At 41.4% G+C, this 22,857-nt stretch overlaps 1 protein-coding gene across 8 annotated transcripts in view; it reads left to right on the forward strand.

Moving 5' to 3' along the window:
• elmo1 (engulfment and cell motility 1 (ced-12 homolog, C. elegans)) overlaps positions 1-16,917 on the forward strand; it is a 120,533-nt gene extending 103,616 nt beyond the window's left edge. For all 8 annotated transcript variants that reach the window (XM_074613563.1, XM_074613566.1, XM_074613562.1 and 5 more), the window contains 6 exons: positions 2,369-2,532; positions 5,619-5,731; positions 10,120-10,227; positions 10,530-10,612; positions 13,570-13,647; positions 15,438-16,917. In XM_074613563.1, the coding sequence (XP_074469664.1) occupies positions 2,369-2,532; positions 5,619-5,731; positions 10,120-10,227; positions 10,530-10,612; positions 13,570-13,647; positions 15,438-15,638 (747 nt within the window). In that variant the 3' untranslated portion in view covers positions 15,639-16,917. The remainder of the gene's footprint in view (positions 1-2,368; positions 2,533-5,618; positions 5,732-10,119; positions 10,228-10,529; positions 10,613-13,569; positions 13,648-15,437) is intronic.
• Positions 16,918-22,857: the final 5,940 nt, after the last annotated feature.

Raw genomic sequence — 22,857 nt, forward strand, 5'->3', positions numbered from 1 at the left:
AACATTGACTTTTGGAGTACATACATACACAGAAAACTCACCCTCAACCCTTATTGTCTGTCATTATAATCGAGTCGACGTATTGTGAGGAAGTGTTTGCAGAGGCTGGAAATAATTGTGTATCCTCAAGCATTTGATTAACAAGGCGCGCAGAGAAAAGAGAAATGCAATAGAGTAAAATCAAAGAGAACAGAAGGGAAGACAGTCTATTTCCTTCAGTCACCTCAGTATGATCTGATCCAGTGAATCAGCATCTGCAGGCCCGGAGGTCCGGAGGTGGCTGCTAACAAGGCTGATCCATAATCAGGGCTGCTCGTCACGTCTACCATCACAACGCCTGCAGTAAATGGAACAGCGCTGCTCAACCTCGCTAGAGAAATGTTATGAAGCCAAGTCAAGTTTATTTTTATAGCCAAATATCACATATAGTGCTTCAGCAGGATTTACAGGCCCACATCTATCCAAGCTCTGTAAAGCCACTCTCAGTTTTGAGGGGAAACCGCTGTTGCAGTCGTTGTGTTTGAACAATTTCTGCACATTAGGAATTATTTTGGCTCCCTTGTGTGTGGGCTGAATACCTTCACAAATAGAGAAACTGTCTTTGAGTTATATTAGTGTTCAAATTGTAATTATGCAGACTGCAAATCAGATTGTCAAGAGTGCAAAGCTCAATGGAAGCAGCTGTCACTGAAGATTTCAGCTTAGAACTCATTTTCCAGAGGCTCAAGTGTGTATGTGTGGAATGATGAGGAGATTTTATACTTTGATAAGAATTAGTGTTTTATAAGCTGTGTAAAAATCAGTGTCATAAAGTAGCTCAAACTGGGGTTTAATTCCATTTCACATCTTAATGCGTTTAAGCACTGTTCAGTTCAGGCCCTTGGTTTTGTTTGGTCATATCAGGTGTTCAGGGCAGAGGTGGGACTAAGTCATTGTTTTGCAACTCACAAGTGCGTCTCAAGTCTTTGCCCTCAGGTCCCAAATCCTAAACAAATAATATTGCTCTCTTCACCAAATGTAATGCCATTTGCGTCTCCGTCTGTAATTTTCAACCCACAAGTTTTGCAATTTGTTTTTTGTTGACCACTGCATAGTTTTTGTATGTGAGCAAATTATCTTTGGTATCATTCTTCCAACTGTCGCTCAGTAATGTAACGTTAGTTCTTCATGATTCTCTCCTACAACTTGACCGGATGCTGTTGGATCGGTTCAAACATTGTGGATCTGGGTAATTAAGTGTCGACTTGCTGGAAATGAATAGCGTTAGCGTCAGTTGATCCAGGAAATGAAGGGACATGAATTGTTCGTGGCAGACTTTCAATATACCATACTTTTTAATCTTTGGGCTTGGGGGAAGGTTTAAAGTATTTTCAAGTCAAAAGGCTCAAGTCCAAGTGTAGTCACGAGTCATCGGTTTTAAAGTCCAAGTTGAGTTGCAAGTCTTTTTTGATTTTGTCAAGTCGAGTTTAAAGTCATCAAATTTGTGACTCGTGTCCAAGTCATGTGACTCGAGTCCATTCTGGTTCAGGGATGCGGCTCAAAGACCTGAGCTAAAGTATCAAAGCAATATTAGTGCAAGTATGTCGGGATCATAAAAAAGTCACCATTTATTTATTACACATTGATAGCTATTGATCAATTTTTCACATCAGATTTAACGAGAGAATGTCAAATGCAAATCCCTCCGTTAGTTTTCACCGGCTGACCACTGCTTTCCACTTTTTATCTGCATAAATGTAAGATGATATCTTTTTTTCAGTCTGTGTTTGCGGTTTTTGTTAGTTGAAAGGATTGATATTGTTTGCTCACTGCTGCTGATGATTTGATGTTCACTCACAGAGTGTGACTGTGTGTAGACTTTAATTATCTCCTGACAGCCATGCATACACGGCAGGCTAATTGATCCAGACATGCGTGAAGTGTTTTATGTGTTGTTGTGGAGCACTTTCCTATTGTATTGTTGCCGCCGTTGATCACAAAAACCCCTCGCGTGGGATTGATGACTTGGAACACCACTCATGTCATGCTTCTGCAGCCACAGCCAGACTAATGGTATTAGCTAGCTGGGGTATTACAGGCAAGTTCTGTCATGCATTTCACTGATGCATGATATGGGGGCTAACAGTTGACCAGCCACTGTCGAATTATTCTGCTCTTCTTCTTAAGGCTCAGTGCACCAGACTGGATTACTGGAAAAAAAAAAAAACATTAATCCTGTCGGGAACTGAACAGAAGTTTATATGCTCCTCTGACCCCCCCTAAACCCCCCAAAAAAACATAAGCAGGGGGTTAGTTTTGACCTCCTTACTGTACTGACTGATGCTGTATGGCTCCTGCATTCATGATGATCTTCCTATCTCCTCTTCAGGTAATGCAGGTGGTGAGGGAGCAGATCATGCGAGCGCTGACTCTCAAGCCTAATTCCCTGGACCAGTTCAAGAGTCGCCTGCAGAACCTGAGCTACACAGAGATCCTGAAGATACGCCAGTCCGAAAGGATGAATCAGGAAGACTTCCAGTCCCGCCCCATCCTGTGAGTCAAGCAGTCAATGACCTGTATGATGGTGACACATTTGTTATAAATTTGTTATATTGGTTGTCCGAAGTGTGCCACATAAGCTTGTTGGGAATTGCTGAAAATGCTGAACTGAATGTGCATTATATAGATTGTATTCATCCATACTGTAGGTCTGACAGCTTTGTTTGGCGGTAAATCCACTCTGAACACAGGGAAAAGTAAGATATTTTCTGTTAATGGTGGGGGAGGGGATCAAATACAGCTTAGTATTGTGATATTTTGCGTGTCAATATTGTATCGATACACGGACGTTGAGTATTTGATCTTTTATTATATAAAATATTAACCTCTTAAAGAAAGAAAACCAAAGGAATAGATTGGTACCAACCATGCCATGCTAGTTTGTCGGGAGGAACGCTAAAGCACACTCCACTTGCCCTAAATTTTGGTGAGGAAAAACTGGCATTGCCATTTTTAAAGGGGTTCCTTGACCTCTGACCTCAAGATATGTGAATGAAAACTCTGAGATGAACAGAGTGAAAACTGTATCTTATTAGCTCTAAACAGATGTTGATAAACTGCATAATTTGCAGTTAAAAAAAGGTAATAAATCGCAATAAGATCGTATCTTGTCTTAAGTATTGTGATAATATGGTATTGTATAGGCCTCTGGTGATTCCCACCCCTACTTTCTGTAGAGTTGGAGAAACTGCTCAGTGATATTCCCTTCTCCTCATCTACCTAATCACGTCTTAAGACTCAAAGGAGGACATCATTTGCATCTACAAAAAAGAGCCGTGGTCATTAATACGCTTGTAATTGCTTCTTTTTTTCTCCTTTCCATTTGTCAACCAAATGCCAGCTACTGGCATGAAGCAGGTTGCACCTGTGCTCTCCTCTCATGATTGAAAATATGCATTAAATTCAAATTGCCTGCAAATGGCGTTCCCAGTGAATACTCCATTAACGACCCTCCAGCTCACTAAGCATGGAGAAACTAGTCTGTAATAGATCATTCATTGACTGATCATGGATGCGGGGCCTGTAATGGAAAACATTGTTTTGTCCTGCCCGTATTTAATGGAGTAGCTAGCACTATTGGAAAATCGTTCCACGGAGAGAGCTTGTCCCTCTGAACAGTAATCAATGCTGAGCCGAGGGCTTATTGAATCGATATTGGAAGGGTAGAGACCAAACTTTAGCAGACAATTAATCCTGTTGGAGAAAGCAGAAAAAAAGCGAAGGGAGTTGCGGAAAAATGTACCCTAAAATGATGCAGTTGTCTTGTTCACATTTAGAAATAGGTTACAAACACTTTGTATTACGTATAAGACACTGGATTTCCTGTGTTAACTAGGAAGCAGAATCCAATCTCAGGCTGAAATAGATGATGAAATGAAAAATCACATTTTATCAGAGTGACTGTTGGAAAGCATTAAACATCACCGGCTGATGAGTCTCTCTTCAGCAGCGCGAGACTACCCGAGGGTGGAATTTTCCTCTAATCAATACAGCACAGTCATGACTTGTAAACATAATGAGCAGAGCATGTCAGACGGCAGATTTAAAGGAGCTCCGTATTGCTTTCTATAAGCGCTGCCAGTTTTCTGCTATCAATCATTGGAGAGAATGACTTTAGACATCAAAAGAAGGTGAAGAGGAAACTATTATGCTTCAGATCAAAGCTGTGTCTCCTGTAGAGTGTCTTTTTTATTATAAATCATGTCAACTCTTTGAGGTGTTCCTGCTGTAATTAGTAAAATGCAGTTGTTTGCTGTGTATTTGGAAAGTTTTGTATTTACTAAGAGTTGCTTACGCCAAAAAATAAAATCAACATCACATAAAGAATTCATGCAGCGGCTCAACTCAGAACTGCTGAGGATACACTTATGAGAAAATGCTAATACACAACTTAATTTTAATGCAGTCACCAGAAAATGAGGGTGACAAGCGGTTTTAACTTTAAGAGTGGTTTAATTCATCATTGATTCCCTTCTCCACCTGTGCTTTAATATTTTATTGTGTAGACACTGTACATTTCTACAAAGCTGGATATGGGTTTTTGTGCCTCACTCCTTTTAATCATTTGAAAGTGGTTCCTTTTATAGGAGTCCACCACTACAAACACCTCAGCACTTCAATTCAATGATCTGATGTTCTGCATTTGCCAGAAAGAATCAGTTTAAATTGAAACTGGAGCTGCTTCCTAAGAAGCCGAACCGTCTGAAACTCTCAGACAAGAATAGTCTCTTGTGTCTCGCTCAGCCAGAAGGCGGTAAAGCTGAGCCATCATCATCTATCCTCTCTGCGATGAGCCACGCCTTCCCCACTAGCTGCTTCTTTAAAGATGCCAGAGTGAAGGTCCGACCACAGATCAATGTAATGAGCGCAGTCACTGATGAGGCAAACACACGAGACAGCGAGGGTGAGCGGGGAGACAGATGAAGGGAGAGGAGGAAGAGAAAGAAGGACGAAAATGTGATCAAGAACACCGCAAGGAGAAATAGAAGAAAATTATAGAAATGCCTTTTATGTGACTAGAAGACCTGAAATCCTGTCAAAATGCATGTTTCTAAAGAAAGACAAAGAATAAAAAGATACATTGGAAGAGAAAAGACTCAAGTATAATGATGAGAAATAAAGACGGGGAGCAGCAGCACTGCTCGGGCAGATAATCTACATAATTTATGTTGGCTAGTGCTGTGTGCTCCACATTCATATGCAACAAAGAGACACATACATGTTGAGGCATGAATAAATGACAGCGAGAGCTGAAGCAGCACAGATTCCCACTGATCAGCCTTTTGGGATATGACATATTTCTCAGTGTGTGTACATGTGCATCCATGTGTGGAAGTATATCCGTGTGTTTGGCATCCTCTGTTCCCTCCTGACAGTCATAATCCAGGGGATTTTGTCAGTCAGATGAATACTGCACGCTGCCAGAAATCCTGGGGAAAAAAATAATTCACTTCCAGATCTCAGAGCATCTTGTGCTTCGCTGTTGCCCTGCTTACCACATCTGAAAGGCTGTGGATTGTAGAATTTAGATAATTCTCTCAAACCAATAATGTGTTTTTTTGTATTCTGTTTCTCTAAAGGGAGCTGAGAGAGAAGATCCAGCCCGAGATCATGGAGTTGATCAAACAGCAACGGCTCAACAGGTTGTGTGAAGGAACCTGCTTCAGGAAAATCAGTAGTCGCAGGAGGCAAGGTGAGACACGCGGCACTCGCACGCACGCACACATGTATGAACACACATACATGCACAGATCAGAACCACACAGGGATGGGAATTCACATCTTCCTCTCACGTCTCTCTCTGTCTTTGTTCTTCATCCCTCCTCTCTGCACCCCCACTCATCACCTTATTCCCTCTGCTTTACGAAAATCCCACAGGAAATGTGTATCACAGGAGATATTTGAAACTCTGGGCTGCTGTGGATCAGCTCTCATGATAGTTCACACTATTTTTTTCTGGCTCTGTCAGCCTGTGAGGCAGAGACATATAGCGACAAGCAAACCTCATACAGAAATGCACAAATGTTCGCATCACGTCTTTATGTCTCGAGATGCACAAACACACCGTCTTCCCCGCCTTTTGCCCCTGCATACTCAGATATACGGCATTCAAAGAAAATACAAAGATACACAAAGCCAAAAGCTGGGTGAATTTATTCACACTTACATTTATACACACTTGTCAGGATGAATTCTCGAGCAAGCTTTGAGAAAGGAAATGAAAGAATGACAAAAGAGCAGACTGCGGTAACCCCGGGCTTTACAGTGCAGGGTGTAGTGAAAATGATAAAGCAGTGTATGTTTAGTCATACTGTTTGTGGTAAGGTGGATGTCGAAGGCTGCAACTTTCAGAGGATATTTTTAGATGTTCACATGTGTGCCATGATATGTTGGAAGCAAATGTCTTGTGCATTTATAGACTTTTGACTTGATATGTATTGATGGTATTCCTTCTCACAGTGGAGGAGAGAGGAAGAAGGATAGGAAGTGAAAACCCAGCAGTCAGCTCAGATAGGACAGTATTCAAATCATTCGGCCTAATATCGTGTTTCACACTCGCCACCACTAGAAAGAGAGGAGAGAGAGGAGTAGCAGTAGTAGCATTTAGCCTGTATAATATACTGTTCCTCGGTCAAAGAGGATTTAATCCAGTTGAGACCTGATCCCTTCACTCTTCTGTCCTCCCTCTTGCACTTCCCGTCACCCCTCTCTGTCTACATATACAAATGTGTGAAATAAAAAATACCCAGTGACAAGCCCAGGTTGTGAGTTGGTTTGTTGTTACTGTCATCAGCTTCCCCGCAGGAACTGTTCTTCAATAAGTCAAATCAAATTGAGCACAACCAGGTGGAGTTTTCTTCTAAGGACGCCAATGCATTCTGGCATACGAAAGCTTGATCGCGATTTGTCTTGGCAGCTGTCATCCAGATGTTGTCATACAGAAAAACAGGGGGTAGAAAATGAAAACAAATGGAGTAGGATAAAAGGAGTTGAAAAGAAGCAGGACAGATGTTCAGGTGGAAAGCATCACCCAGATTTGATCTTCTTCGCTGCGTGTGGTCGGCTGATTTATGCTTGTCTGTCTTTTTTACGCAGCGACATGCTGTGAATAGTCTCATATTACCATATCACGGTAGATACTAGATTCCTTGTCGAAGGAATGGAGGACACGCACCAGCGCACATACTAAACACAGGAATAAAAGCATTAGCCATTCAGGAGCGGTACACCCGCACACATTCGTATATAAAGCAGTTCATGAGCCTCACTGGATTTAATTTAGCACACTAGCCTGTAGGGTTACACTGGCTTTAATCTGCTGCAACAGCACGCTGACGGTTGAGGAGTCGTCTGCCTGCCTGCTACAAGCTAGCTGTCTTTGCCTCTGAGGGCTCTTGGAGAAGTCAAGGACATGCTGTTTGTCCACAACAACACCCTCTTTTTTCTGGTTTGCTTGTATTTTTCTCTTGTGCATGTGTGAATGTATACCACCTTCACCCGTTCCTCTCACTCTCATCTGTCTTCCCTTCACCCATACATGTCTATCCTTTCCTCCCGCTCCTCTCTGAGCCTTTGTTCTCATGCTGGTGCTTATAGGCAGTATATCCAGGCATTGACAGTGTGAGGAGCACTTTGTCTTGCAGAAGTTAGGCGAGCTGAACAAGAATAAAAAGCAAATTTTCACATGGGGTTCACATGAAATGAAACGTCAAATCAAAACCAGGAAACTTGATTTATTAGTGTAATTTTGTCTCGTCTTTTGTGCTCTTTCACAAACTTTCACGATACTTATACTTCCTAATCTACCGTTATGTGTCTTATCCTATCCCTCTCTCCTTCTCCCACTTCTCCCTCAGCATCTTGTACGACTATTTCAAAGTCCTCCAGCCTGCAGGGACTCACGTACCTACATCAAATATTAATTTGGCTGACTTCCGTGCAGATGACTCTTCTCTCTACCTTCCCAAGTGCCATTACAAGGCAATGCTTCTCTCTAAAAGCTCAGGTTGATGGTGTTTTGAAGTTTGGAAGAAAGAGTGCTGCCTGTACAGTCCTTTAAGTGCAGTTTGCTGCCAGGTAACTCAGGAGAGTGTAACTCCTCTTAAACGCTGCTCTAAAGCAAAAGTAAACTTGGATGTTTGGCCTGATTCGGTTGAATCTTACCGAGTCGTTCCCCGGTGTTCTGGCAGCTGAATCAGATTAAGTTTGAATGATACAAGAATGAAATTCAATCCAAGATTAACATACATGCTTAAACTGAACAGTTGATAGCGTCTTCTCCCAAAACGCCCGTCCCCTTCACAGCCGCTGCACACATCTCTATGTACTCCCCGTGGACCGGTGCCACTGTGCACCAGCCTGGCACCGCCAACTGGCTATTTTCAGCAATTAGGATTTGGACCGTGCCACCCATCCACACGCCAGCCAGACCTCCCCAGTCTGTGGCCGCTCTCTGCCAGCTCAGCTCGGCAGGGAACCGCTAAAGAACACCAGGCTACAGGGGCTGGCTGGTGGAGCTGCGCTTTGCAGACACAGCTGGTAGTTACAGACCGCTGGGGGATTACACATCACACATCACATCAGCCAAGAGAAAACCACACTTCACTCAATTAACATTTATGTATTTTTGAGCATTTGATGTCTTTACCATAATAATACTATAATATAACCTATTTTAAGTGCTTTCTGTTAGTCTACTTGAGTGAAACTGTGTCACTTACATGAAGTATCTAGTTGGATTTTCGTAGTACTGCTGCTTGTCAAGGCACTAAAGGTGCGTATCCACAGGCTCCGTCCTTTCCACGCCTCCCATTCATTGTCTATGTAAGCAGCCGTGCAATGCATTCTGGTAGCGTGGCGGCGCGATTCGAGAGACTGACTATCCCGTTGGCCACTCCTCATTTGCATAAAGTTGAGGTGTAGGCTACTTTATGCAAATCACGGGCGTCTGACGCGACTCGCCACCTATGGAAACTCCCAAGAAACTTTTAAACTAAACGTTGTTGATCCAAAATAAACAGAGATTCAGCAACTGCATGGCTTATTTCTCGCATAAAATGTCTTCAGAAACACATTTTGGTAAACTATTTTTGTGAAATAAGAGAAGAAAGTTTCCAAACAAGCCGCTATATTGTTTCCGGTTTGAAAGTTGGGAGCAGAAGCCCACGAGGGAAAGCTTTCGTCCAATCAGGTGCTGAGTACCTTGCATGTAGTGGCAGCCCATCAAGCATCCAATGCTGGGAAGTGAGGTGATCCCTCGCGATAAAAAACGCCCCTGTCGACACGTGCCATAAGACATTATGTCTCAAAACTGCTTCTCATTTTAGGAAGTGTATGGAAAAGTCTTATAGTTACAGTACCAGTGGGCTACCTCCAGGTCTGAGAAGTAAAGCCAATGAGGAAGTGCCTTAAACTTGCATTCTTTCAAACAGCCAGCAGGGGGCGACTCCTCTGGTTGCAAAAGGAAGTCTGATTGTATAGAAGTCTATGAGAAAATGACCCTACTTCTCACTTGATTTATTACCTCAGTAAACATTGTAAAAATTAGTTTATGGTTTCAATCACTAGTTTCAAGTCTTCTTCAATACAGCATGACGTGCATTTAGTGTACATTGTTAACATTGTAATGGCGTGAAATGCTTTCATGGCCAGGTCTCCTTCGAAAAAGATACTTTAATCTCAAGGGTCTTTCTGGTTAAATAAATAAAAATAAATCAGGTCACAGTTGGATGTCCTGGATGTCTTTGTCCTGTGATCTTGACTCCGGTGTGCGGATTGTTGTTGAATCATTATTAAAATGATGAAGGCCAACCGTCTGTATTGTTGCTCATCAAGATCCTTTCCTCATGCAGAGCATCATGGCCCATCTGTGGATTTTCCTCAAGGCTGTTTTCTTCTTCTTTTTTCGGTCACAGATTTTTTTTTTGCCGTGCTAATTTTCTCTCCCGTTGATGACTCATGCCATCCCATATGATGTCTTATGCCAGCCGCTGACTTATTTCATAACTCCTCTAAATCTCTCTCTCTCTCTCTCTCTTCCTCCCCTCTGTCTTCCTTTCTCCTCATGTTTTTTTTTTCCAGATAAGTTTTGGTATTGCCGTCTGTCTCCGAACCATAAAGTCCTGCACTATGGAGATTTGGAAGAGAGCCCTCAGGGTGAAGTGCCCCACGACTCTTTGCAGGACAAACGTGAGTGTCAAGTGAAATTATTGAGTCTTTTTATGCGACACAGTATGTATGTGTTTATTGCAGCTCACAATATTAATTCAAATATGTATTCTCTACATGTCGCCGAAGGCATACATAGCCCCAAAACACATTCAACGTCATTGACTGCTGGCTTTAAGAGTTAACATCAGTTTCACTTGTAATGACAGATCTGGGGAGAATTTTAACTTTTAATCACCCATCTGGGATGACACAGTTGTCACAAGGATGTTGTTGGTGTTGTTGTTGTTGTTGTTGTGAACTCCCTTCTGTCCTCTCTGCAGTGCCTGTGGCTGATATCAAAGCTGTTATCACCGGCAAAGACTGTCCTCATATGAAGGAGAAGGGAGCCCTGAAGCAAAACAAGGTGTGTGTGCGCGTGTGTGTGCGTGTGTTTTATGTGCGTGTGTTTGTGTGCACACGCGTGTGTACACGTGCATACGTGTGTGTGGGTGGGTGGGTGTGTATCCAGGCGAGAGAACGTGCTCCTATGTGCGTGAGAGTTGCATAACATGATGTCAGTTACATAATTTTGCTTTGGGAAATAACACAATAACTTGCGTCTCAGTGCTCAGCACAGAGAGACGTATCCATCAGCGGCCTCGTGTAGAAAAGAAAACCCCAGAATAGTCCTTTAGCTGCAGACACAAATCACACAAGAGCCGCCAAAAACATGCCGCCATCTTTTCTTTGCTGTTTAAATTCGAAAGTAACACATCGGCGTGTCCTCTGCAGCGCCTTAACCGGGATGAAAGAGCCGTCTTGTCTGTGTACACATCAGCCCTTCCTCTCCTGCACTTTGCCTCTGCAAACCATCGCCCCCCCCCCCCCCCCCCACCCACGGGACTCTGATATATTGGATCTTGGATAAATAGCCTTGAAGACAAAGGAGCACGCCTCCTCCCTGCTTTGTCTCCTTTATTACCTTGTCGATAAGCGCAGGTCTAGGGGAACGACCTGAGGGGGGTCTGCGGGCCGTCTAGCAGGCCTGTCCCAGCCTTGTGAATGAGAACACAAACACATTTCATTACTCACTGTTACAAGGCCAGCCAAAGTCACCTCTACGGGCTTCAGAGCAGCGCTGGCATGTGGACCATTTGTGGGACACAGAGACAGAGGCGGGAGGGTGAAGTGGCAAGCGGTGTTTTCTGGATGTGTAGCCAAAATTCTTCCAAATGTATTCAGCATAAGATTAATTTAATTATTTGTTGTCATTATTCTATACACATATATCTCCCTTACGTATGTACTCAGGGCCATATTTACCTTGTTTCAGACACCGTCTGTGCCTCAAGGCATGCGTGTTATTTGGCAAACAGGTGCACCGACCTGGAAGTACAGTTTGCCTGCGGCCTGTGCAGCATTTTACAAGTCATTACTGAAACATGACTTTATGTGCTGTACATACATTTAAAGGGAGGATCACCCAAATGACTGGAAGATATTTGATGAGTGGGTGATTGCATGTTCTTCTGTATTTGCTTATGTTTAAGAAATGATTTGCCATGGGTCCGATTTTTGTGGAAAATCCTCTGCATTTAAAGAGCAGATTTATGCAGATATAAGGCAACCAATAAGGCTACGGTGGATAAGGAATAGAAGATTTAATGAAGCAGTATTTTACTGAAAACTCAATAATAGCAGAGAAACCACTGCAAGAAAGGGAGGTTGCACTTAATTAGTTCATGAAAAAAAATACTAGTTAAAGAAGAGCATTGATAAATGAACACAATCTCCATTTTATTACACCACATAAAGAGCTTTGTGGCCATAAAGTTGTACTGCTAACTCTTATTTCATTTAGAAAAGTGCATTTAGTTGCATTTGCCTCACAACTCTATGGACTCTTTTCAGCTGTATCATCTACATCCACCACCTTATTTTTTCTGTATCCTCGCTAGCGGCATCCAGACTGAAATATCTTACTTCACGGATTGTCAAGAAATGTTGTATGGGCATTCATGGTCCCCTCAGGATGAACTGGAATCATTTTGGTGATCCCGACTTCTCCATCATCAAGTCAAAATGTTAACTTGACCATTACTTTGTTATACATGCTTGTTGTACATGCTAACATGCTAAACTAAGATGGTGAAGATGGTGATACCTGCTTAAAGGCAGGGTGAGTAATGTTGAGAAACTAGCAAGAGTACTTTAGATTTTAAAAATGATCCCACCGAAAAATCCAGCCCAGTGTTGCCAACTCTTTTCCAATTAAAGCAGCTAGCAGCACTAGCTCCAAACGTTGCTAAATCTAGCGAGGAAGTCACCAAGTCGGCAACACTGACAGTCCGTCCCTTCAGGCCTTCCTCCAAAGACACTCCACAAAATTATCATAATGAACGTAAACAGCGAACATGACTATTGTTAGTACTCCCAGCTGTCACGCTAGCAGCTCGTGGAAGACTCCGATGACGTGCAATGAGAGCACAGCAGAGTGCACGCAGGAAGACGGGTAGACAGGCAAGCCGTCCAATCATTTCATTCAGGCCGAAATGAAATGATTTATTTTTTTGATGATTCACTTTTTGAAATCTCTCACAGTATTGGTTTTATCAACGTTTCACTGACCGAAAAGTATATTTTGAGTAATAAATGTCCACATAAGTGTTTCTTGAATTGACTTTTGTCTGTAGTAAATGTTTTGAGCTCCCATTACTTCAGTAATAAGTATTTCTATTTCAGCATCACCACATCGTTTCTTTCCTGAGCCTCCTGATCTGAGACAAATCCCACCACTGAACTACGTCTTTTAAGCTCTCCCTCACAAACTGCACCTAAGCTGCAGTCCCAGTCTCTGACTGTGTAATTACCTGCTGCCTTAGTAAATCAAACACTAATTTCACGCAGATTGCAAGCAAGCATTTAATGAATTGCTTTCATGTATACAAATGCGGCTCTCGGTGTGGCGGTTCCGTCCTCACACTGCATTCAGTTCATTTCCTGCACTAGACCGTAGTGGATTTTGAGGGAATAAATCTGAAATCATATCATATCACATCATATTCCCAGCATCCCCAGGCATTTTTCAATATCTAGTATCTGAGGGCACCCCAGGTAGTTCTCTCTTTGAGCTCTACCTCGCTGATACCCGATGAGTTGATGTGCAGCTGATGTAACAGATGGTGACAAGACGCGAGGAGGAGAGGGAGATTGCATTGGTATGGCAGCATTGTGGTGTAAATCTCACCTGTTCCTTCTTTTTTTCCTTTTTTATATTTCTCTTTCATCTCTCCATCCCACCTCCTCCACTCTGTCACTGTCTGTATCCCCGCACCATTTTATCTTCCTCCCTGTCTGCCTTCCACCCTGTCCTCTCTCCAGGAGGTGTTAGAGCTGGCCTTCTCTGTCCTCTATGAGTCGGACGAGTATTTAAACTTTATTGCTCCTGACAAGCATGAGGTAAGCCAACAGTGACAACACCCTGCGGCTGTTTACAGTGTCAGAGAGAATGAACATGTGTGATCGCAAAAAGAGAGTTTTTTTCTTTACTTTAAAAGTATTGTGTATAAGGCAAGTGTACAAGTCAGATATGTACTGGATATGTAGGGTAAAAATGTTTACTTACAGATATCACAATGAAACTTCACCAGTTCATTACTCACATTAAGACAATTATTTTTGTATCACAAGTTTTCTGAAATTGTATTTTTAAATATGCAAATGAGACATTATCTGATGCTAACTTTTGGTGAATTTAGGAGAAATCTACAGATTTAAATAGACAAAGTAGTAAAATAAAAAAAAAATCTAAATGAGTATTTTGGATGTTTCCTGAAATTTCATGTTTAAATATGCAAATGATGCATTATCTTATTAAATATTTACTAATTTGCATACATTTCCAGACCAGGAATGTGAACATTGGATAAAGCCAGGTTCAAAATGCTTGTTCAACTTTGTTAACATATTAGAGTCAAAGGTTATTACAGAGGGGATTTGGGATATTTATCACTCCGTAAATCAGAAAATACTGTCAACAGCCATATTTGTAGGATTAAAATATTCTGTAAATCAGGATGTGAATGATATAAGAACAAACCCTTTTGTAAAAACGTTCAGAATATAGATAGGAATAAAACTGGAAAGTTTGGTGTATGTAAGTGCTGCTGAAGTGGAGATTTCTGGCTCGGAGTCTGAGGAAAAAAACTAATTTTGATTTAAAGATATTAATTGTAATACTACAGGGGAATGAGGTTAAAAAAAAGAGATATCACAATGAATCTTCTCCAGTTGATTACTTACATTAAGGCAATTAATTTTGTATCACAAGTTTTATAAAATTGTATGTTTAAATATGTAAATGAGACATTATCTGATGTTAACTTTTGGTGAATTTAGGAGAAATCTACAGACGTAAATAGACAAAGTAGTATAATAAAAAAAAACTAAATGTGTATTTTGGATGTTGTCTTTCCACAAGTCTGAAAGACGACATGTTATGGAAGCAAAAATGCCCGAAATCTCAATAGTAAGCATTCGGAGTCATGAAAACATTGCAATTATGAGTGGGGTATATGGATAAAAGTACATTTCTGGAAAATCAAGTGAGAAAAATCCAACATTTCCATTAAACACTTTTCCTCATTGATTTGCAACATTTTCCATAATGACCTAATACACTCTTAAGGCTTAGCTAGAGATGGTTAACAAATGTATATGTGTATATGTCATCATATCACCCAACCTCATTTGCATTTGGCTTGGATTTACAACTTGGGCTCAGTTGAGTTCACCTCAAATCCTTTTTAAAACTATAATCATATATTGACTATAATCATATATATTTCATGTAACTATAATGTCTGGCATTATGGCGAAAATATTACATTCTGTACTCAAAGGTCTAATACTTAAAAAGACTTCCTCTCAGTGTAATTCCCATAATTCTCTTTGTGCTTGACTACAGAAACTTTTTCTAAATATTTTTTAAACATAGAAGTTTGTATTTAGGACAAGAGAGAAGAAGGTGTCCTTGCTCCATTTCATCTGAGTCACAGTGTACACAAACTTTCCTCCCTTGGTGGTTAGGTTCTTTTATGCCTACACGCTCAGGAGGCTCCTTTTGAAAACACACCATGCTTAATTATAGTTTGTAGATTTTGGAAGTATTTATTTTGTGGTTATGACTTCAGTTTCTTCTGCCTGTTCCTGATTTGATTTTGTGTCTACCTCTGTCCGTGTCTCTGCAGTACTGCGTGTGGACAGACGGCCTAAACGCCCTCCTGGGTAAGGAGATGACCAGCGACTACACCAAATCGGACATGGACACCCTGCTCTCCATGGAGATGAAGCTCCGCCTCTTGGATCTAGAGAACATCCAGATTCCCGAGGCCCCGCCCCCGATTCCCAAAGAACCTAGCAACTATGACTTTGTTTACGACTGTAACTAGACGGACGACCCCACGAGCCCGGACCCGATCCCACCCAGCACCTACTGTACTCACTGGACCAATCCCCTTTTCTTATAAACTGGAACAAATAAAACCATATAATATAAAAAATTAAAAAATGAACTGTGATTGAACGAACAAACATTGAACTATTTTCCTCTTGCTTCTTGCTAGACCTTTATAAGAGTGAAAATGGTGCGTATTATTAATAGGCTCGCTGCACTTGAGGGGGACTCGGGTTTCAATGCAGAGTCATCAGGTTGCCATGGAGAAGAGAAACCAGGAAGTGTTTGTTTGGCCTTGTCGTTGGTCGTCCTGCGTCTTTTTCCTCACTCTCCTCCTGTCTGATGTTTTGAGACGCTCACTTCTTCTTCTTCTCGACCGAGGCGCCTGCTGTCCTTTTGCTTGAAGATTGTTGTAGACAAATGCTTAGAAATTCAGCTTCCTTGTTGTCCTTTTTTTATGTTGGCTTTATTATTTGTCCTCAGGGCTTCTGTAGAGGGGGGAGGGTGTAGTTCAGGAGCAGGGAGGGACGGGGTTTTGTGTTTTGTCGTCACCTTTTCAGCAGTATTTCCTGTCACATTCTCACTTACAGTATCTGTGACAGCTTAATGTTTTCCAGGAGGCTGAAAGGACGGTCGAAGAGGAATACTTCATGAAAATAGTCTCTTATATCCGCTCTGTCCTGCTACACATATACTGAAGACTGTTAGAATAAGTCAAAATCAAGGCACTGTACTACAGTAACAAGCCTTTCTTTTAAATATTCTAATGTTAATGTTACTATCCCACCGCTGCTTATTGCATATTGTACACACCTACACAGTGGCTTTGCCAAAAACAACCGTAAAAGCATCACTATTGTGAAACACGCATACAAACACACTCGTCTCTCCCTCATTTGAGTCTCTCTCGTTGTAATGACTGCTGTACACAACATTCCTAAGCAATATTTGAGCTTTTTTTTTCTTCATCATTTGTAAGATGGTCATAATTTAGGGATTTTAAAATTGTGAAACTGCCTAGTAGTTGGTATTACAAAGAGGATGTTAGTGTTTTGGTCAAGGGAAGTTGTCTTTTTTTGTGTGTGTTCAGGACTATATGGCCACAAAATTGAAAGTTTATGTATTTTTTTAATTTAAAAACAGATCATGGTTGTTATTTCTGGTATGATTTATATATTTTCCCCTTCCTATTTAATACCTTCAAGATGTTTTTCTTTAGGATTTTTCAAAGCCCCTCAAAACTGCTGTTTACATTAAAGATTTAAGAACTGTAACTGTGTTTTCCTCCTGTTGCTCTCTTCATTCATGATCCACATGCACTTAAAGACTGTTTGAGTTACATTATACTGAGTCATTTGTGCTGATTCATCTCTCATATAGACTGGTGTGGACAGACTGTAATTTCAAAGTTGAGTAACAGATGGTGTATAGATTAGGACTTTAATCATCCCAGAAAGCAATTGACACATAATTAACTAAATGCAGAAAGTTAGGCTACATTCCCCATCGCATACTTTTTCTTTTTACTTTTAGTACATAATGCAGCTGCCCTTACAAAGTACTGTTGCATGCAGTATGCATATAATTGGGACATACTACTTCGTCATAGCATTGCACCTTTAACTTTGACCCTCTTGTTCATATGGTGCCTTTGGATATTGGAACGTCACATTTAGTGACCATTCACATCTGGATTGTCTTTGTTTATCTGTTTGGCCGTCAAGCAGCACACGCTCAGGTATTGTAAATCTTAACCAAAGCTAGATGTTAAAGTCACCTACTAAACTCAAAAAATAAAAACACAGAATGTAGACTGCACTGAAATGATTTTGTCCACTATCAGTAACGGGGAACAAAGATACTCCCACATGCTGAAATGATTGTCTGGTCACTGAAGGTGCTCCTCATCACACACACATTGTGGTTGGGTGGGCGAGAGGTCTCGTGCACAGTGGAACAGTTTCTCCACCATCCCATCACCGCCTCCTCCAGAGACCCCAGGTTCATCTCCTTCTGTCCACAGCCTGCAGGTGTCCTCTGAGGCTGCAGCCAGAGCCACATAAAACGTGACACTGGCCTCGACAGACCCAGACAAAACTGAATAGCATTTGATGAAAATGCCTCGCTAGCTTCTGTTGTGTCATTTTCAGAGCTGTCATTTCGGAGAAGACACCCTGCTGTACACAAACACCTTCTTTAGTCTCATGTATTCAGGCTCCAAGCTCAAACATCATCTTGCATCTTTATCAAAGCTAAATTCCCACTCTATATATTTGTATTTAGCTTACATTTTCTATTAAAGTGGGCAGAAAATGATATTTGAAAATGTAATATTAGGTCTGATCCATAGAATGTGCTCCAACATCTCAGTACTCCAGTAAATGAAGCAGTATTCGAATGCCAAACCAGTGGCTTTTTAGACTCTTTGTGTGCTCAAGTACACCTAAATTTAATCTCAGCACCCCTAAAAGATAATTATCTAACTGTGTTTAAAAGGCTGTAGCAGGCTCAGTCTTAACGCTCGAAAACCAACCACGTCACACTAGCTTGTCAAGGAGGCTAAATAAAGCTCCAAAGTTAGGCTAAATTTTGGCGAGGAAAAACTGGCATGGCCATTTTCAAAGGGGTCCCTTGACCTCTGACCTCAAGATATGTGAATGAAAATGGGTTCTATGGGTACCCACGAATCTCCCCATTACAGACGTGCCCACATTATGATAATCACATGCAGTTTGGGGCATTAACCATGCAGTTATTTGCATGCAGTATAATATACAGGATAACAGGATAACATTAAATGGAAAAAAGTTTATCGACAGGAGAATAAATATTTGAAAGCAACACAGAATGACTGACAGCATTATATTCCATTATATTTTCATTCATATTTTGAATGTCAACCGGTGCCTGAAGTTTATGTTTTCCTTTACATAATATAAAGACATTTCCACCATAACATGATACAGAAAAGGCAGAAATTGGTGCATAAATTTCACCAGAATGCAGAAAAATAAGTGTTTAACTCTCAAAACTTCCTGAGGGAGGACCCCCAAACAAATTAGGTGTGTCCCCCCCACCAATGTTGACACGAAACCAACACCCTTGACTGTACACATGTCGCGTTCTCATTGTGGGCTGAGCTCCCCTAAAGGTCTGATCCTAGAATCGTCCCTGTGACAAACTATTCTCAGATCAATCAATGCGAAAGCTGTCATCGTCCTTACATATTTATGTGGAAATAAATCTGTCAAGCAATATTGATCTGATGACCCAGAATGGTTGAGGAGCTGCCTAATATCTTAGCTCAGTTTGCCTTTGTGTGTGCGCGTCCTTGGGTTTTGGTGCCTGGGTTTTCCCATTACATGCCTGGCTGTGTCACAGGATATTTATTCCCCTGCACACAGGTCGTAGCAGTCCCTTACTCCTCGGTGTGTGACACCATTTCCTGCTTGACGGCTCTATCTGCCACCCAACCCAGAAACCTCCACTGAGCTCCGTCTTCAGGGGAAGATTGTTCACTCACGAGTGGATACTGATGCCCCTGTGCTCATTAGAAATGTAAGTCACTTCCTAACAGCATCTGTCTCACACTCTCTTGGGCAAAGAAGAAAACACTCTCTCTTGCCTACCCCCCAGTCTTTCATTCACTCACCCCGTTCACTCGCTCACACACAGCATGCAGACGTGTTAACAGTTACACTTAAATGGCTCCATTCCTGGGAGGGGAAGCTGTGGTGTGTTGTGAGCCAAGCAGAGCCGGTCTGTGAAGAGGATTACTCACTAGAGCTGATGAAACTCTATTAGCCACTCATTAGTAAGAATGGAAGAGGAGAAACAACAGAGAGGGACAAAGAAAGAGGAAGAGAGGGAAGAGGCTTAAAGGTATAATATGTAACATTTCCCTAAAAAAAACAATGTATAGACTGATCTCAATCATCATTTATTACCCACTAGCAGTGTGTGGTGGTGGCTGTATCTGTAGAGACGCTGCCCTCTGCCGGTATTTTCTCTTTTCTTATTTTGCTGTGTTCGGGACGTTTCTGGGCGTCAGCAAAAAGCGAAGGAGGTTAAATAACGCTCCAAACTTGCGCTTAATTTTGGCGAGGAAAAACAGGCATGGCCTTTTTCAAAGGGGTCCCTTGACCTTTGACCTCAATATATGTGAATGAAAATGGGTTCTATGGGTACCCAAGAGTCTCCCCTTTACAGACATGCCCACTTTATGATAATCACATGCAGTTTGGGGTGAGTCATAGTCAAGTCAGCACACTGACACACTGACAGCTGTTGTTGCCTGTTGGGCTGCAGTTTGCCATGTTATGATTTGAGCATATTTTTTATGCTAAATGCAGTACCTGTGAGGGTTTCTGGACAATATTTGTCATTGTTTTGTGTTGTTAATTGATTTCCAATAATAAATATATACATATATTTGCATAAAGCAGCATATTCGCCCACTCCCATGTTGATAAGAGCATTAAATACTTGACAAATCTCTCTTTAAGGAACATTTTGAACAGATAAAAAGTGTGCAATTAATTTACGATTAATAGTGATTAACTATGGACAAACATGCGATACATCTCAATTAAATATTTGAATCGATTCACAGCCCTAATAAATACCTTTGACAGTGTCAACTAAACAGATATTTATTGCAGGACTACTATAACGTGAGGTGTTTCTATTATTTTGTCCACTCTTTGTAAACCTTGCTTTTATTGAGATATTGATCCAGATTTGTCACACCCATGCACACATACACACAGTACATCTCAGGAATCTTATTACACTGAGTGAGTGTTAACAGAATATAGATATGCATATTCTGAGCTGCTCAATAAACAATCTAGCAAATCTTACTTACATGTGTATGTGTGCTAGTTATCCATGCACACTCACCCGTGAAAGACGGGAGCGAAAAGGACTCGGCTGGCCTCATTACAAGTTCTCGGAGACTTCACGCAGAGTGCGACAGCAGCCTGAGGGCCGCAGCTCCTCTCCTCTTCCAGCAGGACACACTAATCAAATCAGATTAAGGCCTGAACTGATTATATGGGCGCGCATTCTTCTACAGCGAGCTCTCAGACAAGTTGGCAAGACATCCAGACTCGTCCGCCTTCTGCCCTTGTTACTGTCCACTTGATATTGTTTGTAGGTTCAATTCAGCCAAACAGACAAACAGAAAAATACTTTCTACCAGGACAATAGTTCCAATTAAAACTATTGACAGTGAAGGCTGTGGATTATCGGGGCGTTGCCTCATTTTTCATCGCTGTGAGCATCATATAAAATTGAATTCACCTCCATATTGGGGTGGCAGCAGATGTGTCAGCAAAGTCTCCACAAATAAAACTAAATTTCCAATTGAACTAATCCTCTAACTTTTCTCAAAGTCGGAATAGCTGGTTGTTGCTGTTGTTTTCTTGCCTCTACATAGCAGCATCAGACTTAAAGGTACAGTTTGTAGGATTTGGCGACATCTAGTGGTGTGGTTGCAGATTGCAACCAACTGAGAACCCCTCCGCTCACTCCTCCCTTTCCAAGACTGCGGTAACGTGAGCCGCCGAGTGCAAAACCGCTCAGAGGCCATCCTTACCGTAATAACACTACTTTAGGAGCAACGAAAGTCAGATGGCGGCTGGCGGTTCCACGGTTTTGCACTCTGCGGCTACCACAGTTTCACAAGCGTGTCGGAGAACTGCGGTGGCATTCAGGTAACATAAAAACACAAAAGGTTCTCTGTAGAGCCAGTGTTTGGTTTGTCCGTTCTGGGCTACTGTAGAATCATGGCAGAGCAAGAGGACCCGCTCCCTATGTTGATATAACAGGCTCATTCTAAGCTGATGAAAACACAACAATTCTTAGTTTCAGGTGATTATACACTAATGAAAACATAGTTATGAATATTATATCCATTTCTGCCAATAGATCCCCCTAAATGTTACACACTGTTCCTTTAAGGTCAGGAAGCTTGTGAGCATTTAAAGATTTTATGCTGCATCATAAAAACATCTTCAAAGTAGGACGGAATTAATGGTGAAGCCAATACAGACATAGAATACTTGTTATTTCTCGTCTTTTATTATCGACTGCCATAGTTCAGCCGTTCCCTAAGGGTGTTATTGACAAAACGTCGTCTTACTGGAGTAAATCCCAAATCTAATGGTGCCAAAATAACAGCTGAAGGGGCAGAGATGGAAAAAAATGTGTGAGAGCTATTCTAAGTTTTCCTGCTCATCGTTTGTATTGACTTGTTTTCTCGGCTTGTTCTGTCTCTCATTACTGGAGACATTTGTCCAATGTGGACTTGTGAGAGACCGCCGAGAGGAGCTCTGCTACACTGATGTTATTGATTACTGGAGGGACAGATCCATATCCTTTGTACATTATTATTCACCTGACCCGGGAGCAACACTCTTCAGTCAGCGTGGAGCAGACAGAACGATGCCGGGTGCAGCATTTTCTACATCAATGTTGACGGACACCTCCAGGTGCTGAATAGAGTTATTGATTAATAACTCAGATTTAGACCACAGATACATAAATGTTTGTCTGTTTTTCATCCAAATAAAACAGAGAGGTGACTCAGGAAAGTAAAAACTATTTTCTCAATCAGCTTCTCACTGCAAGCATTGAACATTCAGTTTTACAAAGTTGGAACAGACTTAGTTATTTCACAGATTTGTGTCGTTTTCTGTCCGTCTCTTCTGACATGGTTTGAGGTCGGTGGTGCTCAACGTCGGTAGAGTTTAGCAACATTTGAATCAAAATGTGACGACAGTTGAGGGATTGCTGCTATGGTCCCACTGTCTGTCAAATTTGATCGAACTACTACATCCATGCAGTCCTGATGAAGCAAGTTAGCTGAGGTATTTTTAGTGTTAAACTCGTAATAAATAATACCTGAGAATTACTGTTTTTCCCAAACTTAAACTTTTTTTTTACCCTATTTGGTCATGAATATGAATATGACCAAATAGGGTAAAAAAAAAACAAGTAAGATTTTATTTTTTTTTATTTTTCAACTGAGGCCTTGGGCTACAAATGTGTAAATAATATTTGCACGTAGAAACTAATATGGACAGTTGTGATAAAAATGTAAATTTAGTTTTCTTATTTTATTTCTTGTTGAGCTACTCTCTCTCAAAGTCAGAAACCAGAGAACTAAATCTCAAACTTGTGATGTAATAGGGTATAAAGTGTGGAGCTGC

This window comes from Sebastes fasciatus, chromosome 17 (genome assembly GCF_043250625.1).
Source record: "Sebastes fasciatus isolate fSebFas1 chromosome 17, fSebFas1.pri, whole genome shotgun sequence".
NCBI classification, from domain to species: Eukaryota; Metazoa; Chordata; class Actinopteri; order Perciformes; family Sebastidae; genus Sebastes; species Sebastes fasciatus.